The following is a 13,900-nucleotide window of genomic DNA, read 5'->3' as shown; positions in this document are numbered from 1 at the left end:
TTTAACGTCGGTTCGATTCGCGCGAAATCGACGAAGAACGAAACGTTTCAAAGCACGATTTGCCTGGCAACGAGGAAACACAGCAGCCGGCGTTCGTCCAACGAAAAAACGACGCCGAGGAAATTCCTTCCGCGGCAATTCGCCCTGGCACGACTCCTAGACATGAAAAAGGGCCACGCTGTATCAAGGAGAGTGTATTACCAAGCCCTTTTCGCGATCTCGTTACCGTTCCCACGCAAGCAGCCGAGCAAGCGAGCTGCAATTTGCTGCCTGTTGAATCGCGCGGCCCAGGGTGTCGGGAGGACGTACGACGAACCCTTACACAAAGAATATCCAACTCGTAAAGGGGCTGGCAGAAACGGAGGGTGGGAGGTTCGGCCCGTTAGACACAAGCTTTATCGTACGTCTGGTCAAATGAGCCCTTGGTGTGCACGCCGTTCCTGGACTGTGAAAGCATTCCTCCGCCCTGGAAACGCTTTCTTCGAGATTTACGCCTCCTGGCGCGCCCTTCGCGCCCCTGGAACGGTGGTTCCGGCGACTCGGAGGGTAGAAATGGTAAAAAGTCCGGCCAGGGGTTTACTCCTCGGTGCTTACACGCGGCAGTTTCGAAAACGACCCGCCGCCACTCGAAAGATGTATGCACAGGAAGGGGTAGTTTTATTCTAGAGAGGATATATGACTCCTTGAATGCTCTCCGTTCATCTGAATTTGATATGTTTCCCCCTTTGGTTACGCGAGGGGCGCAATCACTTGACTCCGTACGCTTTTATCAGGGGATTCCCTAACGTGGACCTTTGTTCGTCGAGCTAATAACGGGTATGGTACTTTGGAGTAAAGAGCCGGGCAATGATCGTAGGTAGGAGAGGGATGCGGAGCACAACTTTTCTTGACGACACCGAATTACTAATATCTTTTAATTAACTGAAATATTATACAGAATATGTACTTGGTGAAATATTTCTATATCGAAAAGTTGCTTCGCGATTCGCGAGATGAAATTCATAAGGTCACCGAGGGCCCCTACGCGACTGCACTGCGAATATCGATTACGTCGTAGGAATAAACAGGGAAGAAACACAAACGCGAGCAGTGGGCGTAGAAAGGGATCGCGGGCGGAATAAATCATTCGATAAAAGAGTGGAACGTTAGGCGGTCACGCGAGAAGGAATCGCGTTGTAAATTTTTCCCCGTGCCTTCCCGAGGAATCGCCCCTGTTCGAGGGGCTCGGATTGCAGCGCCGCGGCGTCCCCCCCCCCCCCGCCCCTTCCACGAAAACAGTGTCTGAAGGGGCGTACAGGTGCGTACACGGGGGTGGGATGAGTTGGAGGTTCGAATTAAAGGAGGAATACACGTGGAAGGGCTGACACTTCTCGGTTGGCGGAACGCCCGCCGCTTGGGAGACCAGAGCCACCCCAATTTACGATTACGAGCCACCAGAGGGTTACAACGAAGGGTTAAACCGGGTTTAATCAATTCTCGTCGGAACTGTCGACGTTTTGGGAGGGGGTGGATTTTCAGCAACATATGGAATTTCGATCGTCCAACGACAGCGTACCTGCTATCCAATCGTTATCACCACGACGGTCAGGTGTCGCGCATGTCTTTGACTTTTGGGGCGACGTTAGAAACTAGGCTGAACGTGGAAGCGACAGAATGTTTTTTTACGAATCTAAGAGTATTTCTCATCGATGATACCGAGACGAAACTCAATTCTATTCTCCACCTACGATCGAAATAAAATTCTACACGTCTCTGGCTGGGAACCGCTGGTCTATTCGATTTCGAACAGCCCGAGGGGCGGAAGGAACCCAGAAATAGTCGGGAAATTAGTCACAAAAGGAATCCCAACGTCGTAATATCATGGACCGCGCCGCAAGAGGACGAATCTCATTCCAGGAACGAGCTTTCCAATTTCACTCCAAACTTTTAGGTCGGTGAAACTGGATGCCATCGTCGCCTGTGGGAAAAGACGGTTCCAACGGGCGGCAGTCTGTCCTCGACCCAGCAAAAGGATCGGGGAGAGGCTGGCCTAGGTGGGAAAGAACAGTCAAAGGGTATCGTAGACAGGTTTGTCGATAGGATTTTATCACGTACTCGAGGGTGGACCGTACGCGTGAAATGGAGTGGCTCGTATCTGCCCGCCCCGTGACGTATTGGTACACGGTCAGCGGTTCATGGATACTTAATCAGGCGTCCCGACTCCTGTGCCTTGCCCATCCTTTACCTGAGAATCCCAACACGTGGGAGCGACCGTCCCTTGAAATCTCGAGAAGCTCAACAGTCCAAACCGATTCCCATCGTTTTGACACAGATTTACCTTCCACTGGTGCAACCGAAAAATGTAAACAAGAATTTGATGAGATTAATCCAAGCGAATGTTTGCCCGACTCGGACACTTTTAAAGAGAATTCCGCGTCGCGTCAGTTTTTCGTAAAGTGGGCATTTAAAGCGTGCGCGAATTTGTGCTCGGAAAGGTACATTCCCCTGACCTAGGTCAAAAACAACCCTCGTCATGAAGGACTCTGAAGAAACGTCAAGCGCAAACGTGCAGAAACTTTGGTCGTTGTCGCTGAAGCAGCTCCAAACCATGCAGACAGAGGCTTCAACAAAAGGTCACAACCTTTTGACCCTTTGATCTCGGAACTTGGAAAAACTGACGCGAACGTTTCGCTGTGAGCATAAAAATTTCTCTCGAGAAAACGCAGGTGAGCAAAATACTTATCTCAAACAAGGCAAACTGTTTCAACTATCCATTGCTCTTTGAGTGAAAATAGAGGTTTTGCTACTCGATAAAATAAACGTCCTACTCGAATCGCTGTGCTCTGGTTTTATTCGTTATCCGTCGATCCGATAGAATTTTACTCATCTCTGCGGGAAAAGCAATAAAACCGAACTCCGAGTTGCTGGATGTTTCAGGCTATAATCGAAAGAATCAAGCTTCTGAAAAAGTACGCGCGAGAACGAGCTATACTCGTAATAAAAATGAACTCTTTTCGAAGAAGAGATCAAAGACGCATAAACCACCATTTCGTAACTTTTTTCGATCAGCAAAGTTTCGACTCGCCTTCGCGTCTGCATAATTCCCCTTAACTCGTGTTTACCGTAAAAACCACAAAGCTTTCGTTCTCCCTATTATCGTTTGTTCCTTAATTCCCCCTGCAACTCTGCGCGGTTTTCAAGTCGTATACACGTTATCTACGTTTGAAAGTTTAAACCTATTATTAGCGCATATGAATTGTGGTTTTAAAGCGATAAACGGTACCCTCAAATTCCGCAAACAAGATAGAATAAATATAATCAGTTTTCTCGTTTGATCTTAAAGCTGTCGATTAAAAGTTTTCCGTGGTGAAATCGGTAAAAGTTTTCGGCTGCCTTGTTTTCTCCAATGGGATCGTGTCGAGATCGAGAAACATACGTAGCGAGAACCGTCGCCCGGAAGTTCGCCGAATTCGATCCTTTATTTGCGGACTCCGCGGCGAAACGAGAAAGGGAGGAACTCTTACACGAGCGCGCACGCGAACGTAGCCGGTTTGTTCATGTGGGTGCGTGGTTCGGGGCCGGCGCCACGACGCCGCGTCGCGCTGGGCGTCTTGTCTGGCGAGAAAAGTTCCTCCGCTCCAATAAGCGACCGCGTCTGAATAAATCGAGCCTCGCTCGAACTGGACCACCCTCTGACTTTTCCGCGCTGCATAATGCTGCATCGGCGAACGGAGAAACCCTGACATCCGTCTCGAACTGAAACTTCTATCGGAGATTCGTTTCCATTATTTTGGACTTTCGAGTATAGGCAAATCTAACGTTGAACGGGTTCAGACTCGAAAGGAACGACGAGGAAAACATAATGTTTCCAACGAAACGAAATGAAAAATGCAAATGAAAAATGGGGATCCAGCGTCCTCGACCTCAACTTTCGGGATTTGAGAAGCAACCTCGAACTTGGAAGGAAACTTTCCAACAGAGTCGACCTTGTTTTTTTTATTCGCGATTCCGTCGGTCCAAAGGGACACCGTATCGAGCACGGAGAAGTAAACGGATACGAAATTGCAGGAAGACAAGAGGCGGAGGCTCTCTTCTCGTCTGCTCCGGTTATCTTTATAGGAAGCGATTTCGATGCAAAAATATACATAGGCCAGGATGTACGCCAAGCCTAGAAATTCGACTTTATATTCGCGGCCGTCGTACGTCGTATCGTATTCTTCCGGATGACACTCGAGGCTCGTCGATTATCGATTCCTCGTCCCGATTCCAGTCTATCTCCAGACGAGCATCATCCCGAGACACGGGCACCGAGCTGCCGTTCTTGTTTCTACCACTTTCTACACGCTTCGGTATCGTTGTATTTGAAATATTTAAAGTCGAAGAAGCGTGTGGTACTAAAATCACTTCAGCGGCCCTGTTTCAGCCAAGAGGTACGTGCAAACGAAAAGACTTGCACGAGGTGTTTCGCGATAATACGCACCAGTCGTGTCTCTTGTTGGTTTTAAGACAACGGATTGTACGTCGGCTAAAGATAAACCGGTAATGTTTGCCACAACGCGTAACAGGCGTTAATGGCACCACTCATTTGCATCGATAAGTTACATCGTGGTACATGCATGCGCGTCAAGCGTCGACGCTTTTACGAAGAATTCATTTTTTTCCAACGGGACGAATAACCATCGATTATTAGAGCAACAGATGAATGTCTTTTGAAATCGACTCGTAATTTTTCGATTCTCGTTCGCCGAGGCAGCGAGGCGGTCGACTTCTAAATTAGCGAGGAATAGAATCTGGCACGGTTTGACGGCGATTATTTCAAGAGAACGGACGCTAAAAGCGTCGATGACTCGACGGGAAGCGCGGGAATCGGAAAAATCGTGGACAAAGTTTGGGCCCCGAAGAGACGGGCGCGCGCCGATCCCACGACGGGACACCAAGTTTTAATTGAGACGCGAATTCTCCGAACTTGAGTTTCGTTAAAGTTTCCCGCTGTCTTGGCTACTAATTGGACACGATGTCCGGGCTTCCCCGGGTGCCGTGCAATCCGACGTAGTCGTCGGTTACAACGAGGAGTTCGCAGATTGTAATTTTCCATCCCCTCCTCCCTCTCCTGCCCCGCGAGCATCGCCGCATGTCTACGCGCGTATACAGGGTGACCCTCGACAAACACGGACAAAATTTCTCGCTGGATAAAAATTGAAGATCGCAATTTATCAAAAGTTAAACTACAATTTAGATTAAAATACGATTCGCAATGGGTCCCGGAAGAAAACGGCTGGAGAACAAAATTCTGCGACCAGAGATGCAAAAGTCACGGTAAATGGATACAAATGGGACACCGTGTAGACGTCCCTCGCCCCTCCTGTCGTCGGAGTGCCCGACGACGAAGAGGACCGAGGGACTTTTGAGGGTTTCGTGCCACGAAAGGAACGTAGTCGAGTCGACTGTTCGTACATTCGCGTGGCGCCGCTGTGTGCGTGCTTTCCTGTCTACCTCAAAGGGAGATTCTTGACTGGAGCAGAGAGAAACAGCGGGAAAAAATATGGCGCACAGGTGACCGGGGGTCTAATGAGTCGCGCGGATGCGTAGTCCTCGGTGACGACACTCAGCGCCTCGTATCACCATGAAAACTACCGACCTGGGTGTTATTTCTTCGACAATTTCAATGGCACGGTCTTTACCCGATTTCATTAGCGTCCTGGTGGCCATGTCCAGCTATTCGCCAACCACCGTGTTCGCGGAAATCTAGACAAAACTCGGGGTTGCTCTGGTTTGCCGTCATTTCTACAGAATCTGGTACCGGTAGGGTGTCCGAAACACGAGTGTTTCGAGTTCCCCTCGAAATGAAGAATCCTCCACTTTTTTTTAGGGGTTCTTAGAATCTTTTCTTAATCTAACGTAATTAAACAACTTTTCTGGCAGATTCCTCCATAAATTTGTCCTCAACCACGCAAACAATCTATGCAGTTTGAGAAACGCTGCGGTAGCGTACCTGTGTTTGGTTTCGAAGCGCGGGCACGCACACGGAAGCTCGCTCACTAGGAGTGGTAGGTGTGCGCGTCTGGAGGGCCGAGACGCAAGGAAGCAGTGGAAAGTTCTCTTTGAGGCGACTGGCTCTTAGATGGGAGGGACCAATTAGAGACACCCTTCTGCAGTCTTATTCGGTCGTCGCGTCTTTGGCGTGGTGCCCTGCGCTCGCTGACAGCGTCTAAGTCGAAGGCGAAGCAGGAAGCAAAGAACGCCGGAAGAAAATGAACCGACCGGTAGGTGGTGGGGAACCGATAAACGATACTCGGAACTTTGTCGACGTTTATCCGCCACTGGGAAACCTGGTCGATTCGAAACAACTCGAGGACGAAGGAAACTTTGCCCGCCAAACGGAACGGCGAACATCGATATCGTTTCTTAACCCTAGAGCTACAAAATCCACCCGAAATAACTGACTCGACGTTTCTAGTTCGAAGTTTAAAATTGTACAAATTAGTGTTTCGAGCCGTGATCGCTCGAATCGTAATCTTAAATTGAGTCTGCAACGCAGCAAACTGGAAGCGACACGACGAATTCGCGGAGCGAGATAATCGACCGATCCATTACGATGAAACATTAACGACTGGGAGGCGCAAGCGAATCAACGCACTGACGGACACGCTGCGGGGACACTAGGCGGGTATACAAATCAAGATAATGGCGAATATTTCACGATAATGTAACGGGTGGCTGAATCGTATAGGTCCCGAGGGTGTTAGGTACATCGAGCCGTCATCTGTATCAATAGCTACCGGAATTCTCCGTTTCTCTTCCCTCGCCCCTCCTGTTGCATAATGCTGGGAATGCAATGTGTATCGATAAGTCGCCTCTATCCCTAGCGAGAGAAGCTGCCCGAGAAGCCAAGATACACTGCGAGGATCTCGAGGCCGGAGGGGGAAGAGACATCCAGCCAGACAAAAGAAAAATTGAGAAAACGTGGATGCTGTGGACGATATCGAGGCATTGTCTCACTTGTAATTACTACTCTTCTACGAACCGCGGTTTTGGGAACTTTTTACAAGACGCTGGTAGATGCTGGTAGGCAAAAGCGATCGGTAGGTGTGACAGTATAAAACGACGTTTCGCTTTTGTCTTCCGAGTACACCATCCTAGGATTCTTGGAAATCAGCCCGTAGCGATCCGAGCGAGTCGGTAAATGTACTACTGTCCAAGAATTCCAGTTTACGATGGTCAGAGGGTACTAAACCGATGTCCAGGGGCCACGAAGCCACGCGAATACTTTATTTGTCCAGCTACACACATTATTATTCCCTTCCTGTGTCTCTCCATATATCTCGAAGTTTGGCATTGAAATTCTCTTTTTTGTTCTGGTCACGAATGCAACGATAAGTCCAGTTACGTAAGCTCACCGCGTTACGTGTCAGTTACCTTTATTTCACGCGTTTTCACGCCGAGACACGTCCTCCTTCGCTCTCCTCTATTTACTTTTTCGACGTCGATGCAAACACTGCACGCGTGGCTACCGAGTTTCGCAATTCGGACGCATCATCGGCTACTGCGACAACGAGTTATCGCTTCTGGCTCGATGTTAAATCGTTCCCGCAACTTCCACTTCAATTCCAACGGGCGAATTTTATTCGCATCGCACCGCAAATTCAATGGGACCGCGAGCGCAAACATTGCGGGTGTCGGGACGGACTAAACGGCTCGTTACGTTCACGAAAAATTATCGAAACGCGTTAATTCCGTTCCCCGCGGGACCGGATAATGAGCAGAAGTGCGTTTATCGAGGCTCTGCCGGTCGAATTTCGTTCGGTCCACTTGACCGTTTTGGCTATCGCGAAAATAAATTCTTCTAGTGGATTTTCCGAGGCATTTTTCCGACCGACGTTAATTTAGACCGAAGGCGATCGCGAAAGCCGCGAAAATACTCGTCGAGGAAACTTCAATTTCCAATATCCCCATCGAGGGCGTGAAAGCTACGCGAATACTCAGTCAGAAGGCTCGTTCGTACGGCCTTCAATATCCTTTCCGTTCCTGTGACAGAAGGGGGAGGCGTAGGGCGAGGGCGACGGCGAAGTTAACATCCGTTTCATCCGTAAATAGGTCTGAAAACGTTGGAAAGGAGGTTTCCCCGGATCCGAGGCGGGCTCTCGGAGTCGAGGCTTTTGAAATCCACGCAGCGGAAGGCCCGTCTGTTTGCACGGAGGCCCTCCATTCACGCCGTCTGCAGCGAATCAATATTGATACGGACTTTATATGTGGAACGCGGGTTCTGTACACGCCGTACCGTTGGAATGCAATATTAATAGGACCCTCGAACAATACACTTGCTACCTGTGTACACGCTACGCGGCACCGATATTTGCTTAGGCGGCCTGGTTCGCGCTGTCATCGTCGTCATAGATAACGAGGTGTCACCGAGCAGACACGATTGTTCATAATTTCGAACGTGTCGCGTTCACGCTTCGTCCCCGTGCTGTCGAGATGCGTTTCTATAGGTCAAGGATGACCGTACAAATAGATCAAATAGATCGGTAAAAAATTTCTTACGTTATTCTCACCACTGTACTAACCAGTAGAAGACGAAGGCCAAGAAATAAAAAAAAAGTAGAGGAACGATAACTATAGCTGTCCTTTCGCGGGATAAAGAAGTTGACGTACGAAATATGCAAGGACGACCGTCGCAAAGTTAGGACTCGTTGGTAAATTAGAAATTCTAACGAAGATTAAAACGAGACTCGTCCAGCCTCTCGGCGCTGCTCGGGCCAGGGGAACCTGGCGTAAAGATCTATGCAAAACGGCACTTGGAACGAGCACGAAAGATACGCGGGCGTAAGGGTAGAAATGGCCGACCGTGTAGGTCGGCTCGCCGAAATGTTCCCCAGAAGACTGCATCAACTTCTTTACTTACGTTGCGCTTCAACGGACCCATATTTCCGACCAAGCATAATGCTTCTCGACTTTAATACTTGGTGGACGAGCTCTGGGCATGCTTCGGCACGATCCGCTACGGGACGATCTTTGAAGCGTAATATATTCGTCAAGCACAGGGGAGATCTTTCACATTTATGTAATTTTAATTTTTTTTTTATTTTTATTTTTTTTAAGCCTTGCGATGCTTTTGTTTCTCCTTACAAAAAACCACCCAAACCCAAACCCTGCCCGTGTCGTGATCGAGCGTCGCTGGTCCCCGCTATTGGCGAAGAAAAAGTAAAACGGAGAAATCCATATGGACGACGAGGCGACGAAAAACACAGTTCACGTCGACACGTATGTACGATCCCGCTCCGCGGTATTTACCGATTCTACGTTTAACTGGATGTTTTCGGGGTTGGGAATAAAACCGAGAGCGGAAGGAGGGTGGAAGGCGAGGGATGGTCTGGGCAAAAACGTCGAAATATGGCGGGTACCGCGGAGGCAGCCGTATAATTTCCGACTCAGCGCGGCTCGCCGAATTCTCGTCAACGTTTCATTCGCTGGCTCTCCACCCTCGCTCGCCCACGTACACGTGCACACGTGTGCAAACCTGTTCTCACCCCTTTTCGGACGCAGTTTGTCTGTATTAATGCGCGACAACGGTCGACGCTGAAAAACGCGCGGAAAGGAGCGACAGCCATCTTTAATACAGAAAAATAATTTCACCGGTTAACCGCGCTAAAATGTAAAGTCCATTGTTTCGAATCTATGTAATGGTACTCCTCTACTTTTTATCATTTTGATAAAAATTTTTACTAGATGCTTTCCGTCTCTTTTTCCCCATTTTCATGAAACGACCAAGGGCTTTTAAGTTTCAGGAAATGGTATCGACGCCGGAAGCGCGGCTAGAGCGCTTTTAATTTTTTTTACGAGGTCGTTACTCGTTAATGCCCTTTGAAGAGGCATTAGAGAAGGCGACCATCCGCGATACGCGGATAGCGAGGCTCGCGACTAACTCGCTTCGCTATCTTCCTCCTCTGCCTTCTACGGTTCAACTATTTCCGTGGCGCGACCGTGAACGTGGAATGTAGGCCCTTGTCACGCGACGAAAGGTCAACTCTCGGAGCACGTGAGCAATTTCCAGGAAACCCGCGTACGTGGGGTTCGCATTCGGGTGTATCGATCGACCGCGAACTCGCGAGATTTTTCGATGATTCTCGCATCTCCGAATTTATTCGACGATGCCCAGACCTGAGGATATATCTTACGATTACGTCTGAAAAGTCGCAGACGATCCGCGAGAATCGCTATTCTAACGACGATAACGGCGAAACCGATCGAGTAAGACTCTGCCAACCACTGGGTTCTTCTTCCAAGAATCAGCGGGAACTCAGGCCTCGCCTCTTTCTCGTTACGCTGGTGTTCCGCTCTAACGAATCGCGCGAACTTGGAGTCGTGGCTCGCCTCTAACCGAGCAGTTGTAGAATCAGCTGACGCGACGGTGAGAGGCGGCCGTGGGGCTCCTTATCGCTTTCGTATCGCGCCTCCGTGCCGAACCCCGTTACGCGTTCGCTTGCATCATTCTCGGATCGTTGTCCTGATTGACGTAACGTTTGTTTACAACGCGGCTAGCTCGCGGCAAGATTCGTATTCGACGATTATCAGCGCACGCGAAACTATTTTTGTTGCGCGCTTACGGTGCTGGCGGTTCTTCGCGTCGATGCACGCTCGGGGGAACAGCTTTCGTGACGTTAAACGATAAAATAACAAAGACTGCATACTAGCACGCACTAGGAAATACATACATCTACCCATCTGTATAACCGAAGCGATCATGGCGATCATCCCTGTTTTCCGATGTTTCAGCTATCCTACAAATCCCTCGCATACCGAATTCACGCAACGATAGAGAAGACATCGAGAAGGTAACGAGTTAAGCGGTGCCCAGTGAAGCCTCCTCTCTTGGAAAGTGATTCAATTCCGTTTAAGAGACACGAGTAGGTTTTGAAGAAGAGAAGGAGACCGACCCCGTACTCTATACCGGCGGCTATGTGCCTTATCTAGGGTGGTCGCGTTAAATCGTGACGCGTGACTGTGCATACCGAAGACGCAAGTATGTACCCAAGCGGCGCTTGTCCTCCTCCCTCGTCGCGATTGACCCTCCTGCGATTCGTTTGACGTACGTCGAGTGTCGGATAAAGCAGCCAAAGAAGGATGTAAATCGTTCCTACTTGGAAAACACGTTCGCCCTCGCGTTATTCTATATACGAAAAGGTCGGTAACGCGTATTTCTTATCTTTCGTTATATGCAAGCGTGCAAAGGTTGATCGAAATTGCAAATACGCGTATACGCGTGAGACGAGATACTTCGGGGATGTTTCTTGTCACAGTCGGAAATTCAAGAATCGCGCGTGGGTAGGATGAATTTTCCGCAGGAAGAGCTGGCGATTCGAGGCAAACGACTCGTTTCACGGAAGCCCTCCGTTCGATCGTCGAACACGGGTAACGTGGAAAACAGAATGGGTTATCGAGCAGCGGCCGTTTCGCTGGCGGCACGGAACGGGATCGCTTATTGGTTTAGTCACGGATCGTTTGACGCGATTGGTCCCCGCGGACTCGCCGGAAAATATGGGTCGAGACGCCCGTAGACGAGCCATCTCGTCGGCTGCCTTTTCCACTGCACCGTGCAACGCCCAACGCAATTTCCTGGATAACCTAAACGCCATCGCGTCCATTTCAAAGTCTCTCTGCCAACGATTCGGTGGAACGAGAGTTTCGACGTTTAACAGAACGACGAAACTCGAGCAAATTTTGTTGCGCGACCAAGTCGAATAGGGCAAAGGTTAGATATTCGATTGCATTTTGAAACGATCATCAAACGACGTGTAATAAAGTAGCGCGAACGACGACGCGTTTGGACTCGTTTCGCGGACAAAATAAACCAAAGCGACGAGGACTGGACGCTATACGAAGAGCAAGGTAAATAGACTCACCTTTTCGCGAAGCATGTCCCGTACTCTAGTGGCCTGGCTTCTGCTTCTGTGAAGCTCGAGTTGTAGCTCGAGACACCTCTCCTGCCAATTAAGCTCCTCGACGGCGGTCGAGTATCCATCGAAGCTCTTGGACGCGCTGTAAGCGGGCCTGTTCTCGAGCTTCTCTTTCTTCGCGTCCGAGCTAGCCGCGGGAGTCCTCTGCTCCGCGAACAGCCGTCCCTCGGTGAACATCCTGGACCCTGGGAGTTCGGGTTGCTTCCCGGAGAACGAGTAAGCGCGGTCCGTGTGTTGATGTCCCGAGCGTGGCGAGGGTCCTGGATCGAAATTTGACCTGGTTCTGGCCAACGCGGCTAAATCCTTGGCGTCGTAGCAACCTGCCGTCCCATCCAAGTCGGTTTGGCCGGCGAAGGTCCTCTGCTTGTCGGCGTATTCCACGTGGCCGCTGGATTCGGACGTAAAGTCGTAGGGGCTGCACTTGGGCTTGGTCTCCCTGAGTTCGACGTAGCCAGCGCTCCTGGCAGTTTCCGCGAACCCTTTGGTTTCTTTCTGGAACAGCAGATTCGGTACGTTCACGTACGGGGAATCCCTGGTGTGCACGGGCAGCGGCAAACTGGACGAGGTCGGCTGGTGGGCGACGTTTGCGTTGTTGTTGGCATGTCTGGGTCGCGGCGGCGGGGCTGGAGCCTGGCGTAGCTGACGCGGCCAGAGTCGAGGACTCTCCGGCCCGCTGGACTGTCCTCGACTCGACTCTGGTCCAGGCTGCCTGCGCGAGGAGTCAGCTGCTCCTTGGACCATCCCCGAAGCCTCATGGCCGCGAACGCCCAATCTGGGGCTGCAGGGGGCAGAGTTCGAGCCAAAATCCGTGGCTAGCCGCGCGATCGGATCGAGGATCTGCGAGAGACGGCGCGCAGGAGAGCCCCGCACCTCCTCCATCGTGGCTCGGCTCGCTGGGTTGTCTGCGTGTGTCGTCCTCGGTGGTGCTCGACGCCGCGGGCCTCAGTGCATCGCTCGGCGGCGTGGCTGATCCCTCGCGTTGCCTCCTTGCCTCGAGGGATCACGTTGAAACGCGCGGAACGTACGTCGCGGCCATCTCAGGGCGATCACGATCTCACGCGCTGCTGCGGGCATCGTTGCTCACATCCTCGCGGCGAAACGGTGACCTGCAACACCAGAGACCCTATGGTTACGTTACTATGAATCGCTTAATCGCGCTCGTCGTTGGAAATACTCGAGACAGTACGCAAGAGACTAGACTCGAACGGGGAACTCTGGTGGGAACCTACCTCGACGAATCGAAATGTTAAGTCAAAAATCGTTCGGAAAGGTGTCCGAGAACCGTTTCGAACAGGACGCTCGACAACGCGTGACCGATGTCGAAGATGCTTTGATCGCCGAATCGTGTGGCGCCTCGAGGCCACTTCCACGACTACGAGTGACGTCATCAACTACCCCCACCCGCCTCTTTTGACGCCGTTGTGGGCGGGATTTATTTTACGAGGCCTTGATGGAACAGCCAACTGATTTGGCGCTGAGAATACCAGGACATGCCAATAGCGAATATTCAATTTTAGGTTAACGCTTTTACTCTTTCGCTGTCTAGACCGATAGTCTTTCCCCAAGGTGTCCCGCGTAAATGAAACAGCCAAGTTCGGTGTTGCTCGGCTTCGTGATCAGAAGTCACGCTCACCACTGTTTACGTTTTTTCAGCTCGAGCACTGTGTACCCAGCTCGCTGTTGTCTTTCGAGCAGCTCGTTTCAGTTCAACCGATTCAAACAAAAATTCTCTATCCGTGCTTCGCGTATCGATACTTGCTCTCTCAACTTTCGAACACATTGCGAGACGATACTTTATACTACGTGAAACGGATACAGCGACTTTCTCGAAGCCCCAACGTGGATTCCTGCCCGTTATCAAGCTACCTGTTGGCTCCAGGACCGTACTCGCTACATTCAGACCCGTTTGCTTTTATTTTTCTCTCGCAGAAACTGCATCGTCTACGCCTATTTTTAACGTAAAATCT

General features: G+C 50.4%; 1 protein-coding gene across 6 annotated transcripts in view; it reads right to left on the bottom strand.

Annotated features, from left to right (window-relative positions):
* Positions 1 to 13,900, bottom strand: part of LOC128895427 (uncharacterized protein CG43867) — a 90,412-nt gene that overhangs the window by 65,664 nt on the left and 10,848 nt on the right. For all 6 annotated transcript variants that reach the window (XM_054157990.1, XM_054157996.1, XM_054157995.1 and 3 more), the window contains exon 2: positions 11,880 to 13,039. In XM_054157990.1, coding sequence (XP_054013965.1) covers positions 11,880 to 12,812 — 933 coding nt within the window. In that variant the 5' untranslated portion in view covers positions 12,813 to 13,039. The remainder of the gene's footprint in view (positions 1 to 11,879; positions 13,040 to 13,900) is intronic.

This window comes from Hylaeus anthracinus, unplaced genomic scaffold, assembly GCF_026225885.1.
Source record: "Hylaeus anthracinus isolate JK02 unplaced genomic scaffold, UHH_iyHylAnth1.0_haploid 5, whole genome shotgun sequence".
NCBI lineage: Eukaryota > Metazoa > Arthropoda > Insecta > Hymenoptera > Colletidae > Hylaeus > Hylaeus anthracinus.
Note: the sequence above shows the minus strand (reverse complement) of the source record. Positions and strands in the feature narration are given on the sequence as shown.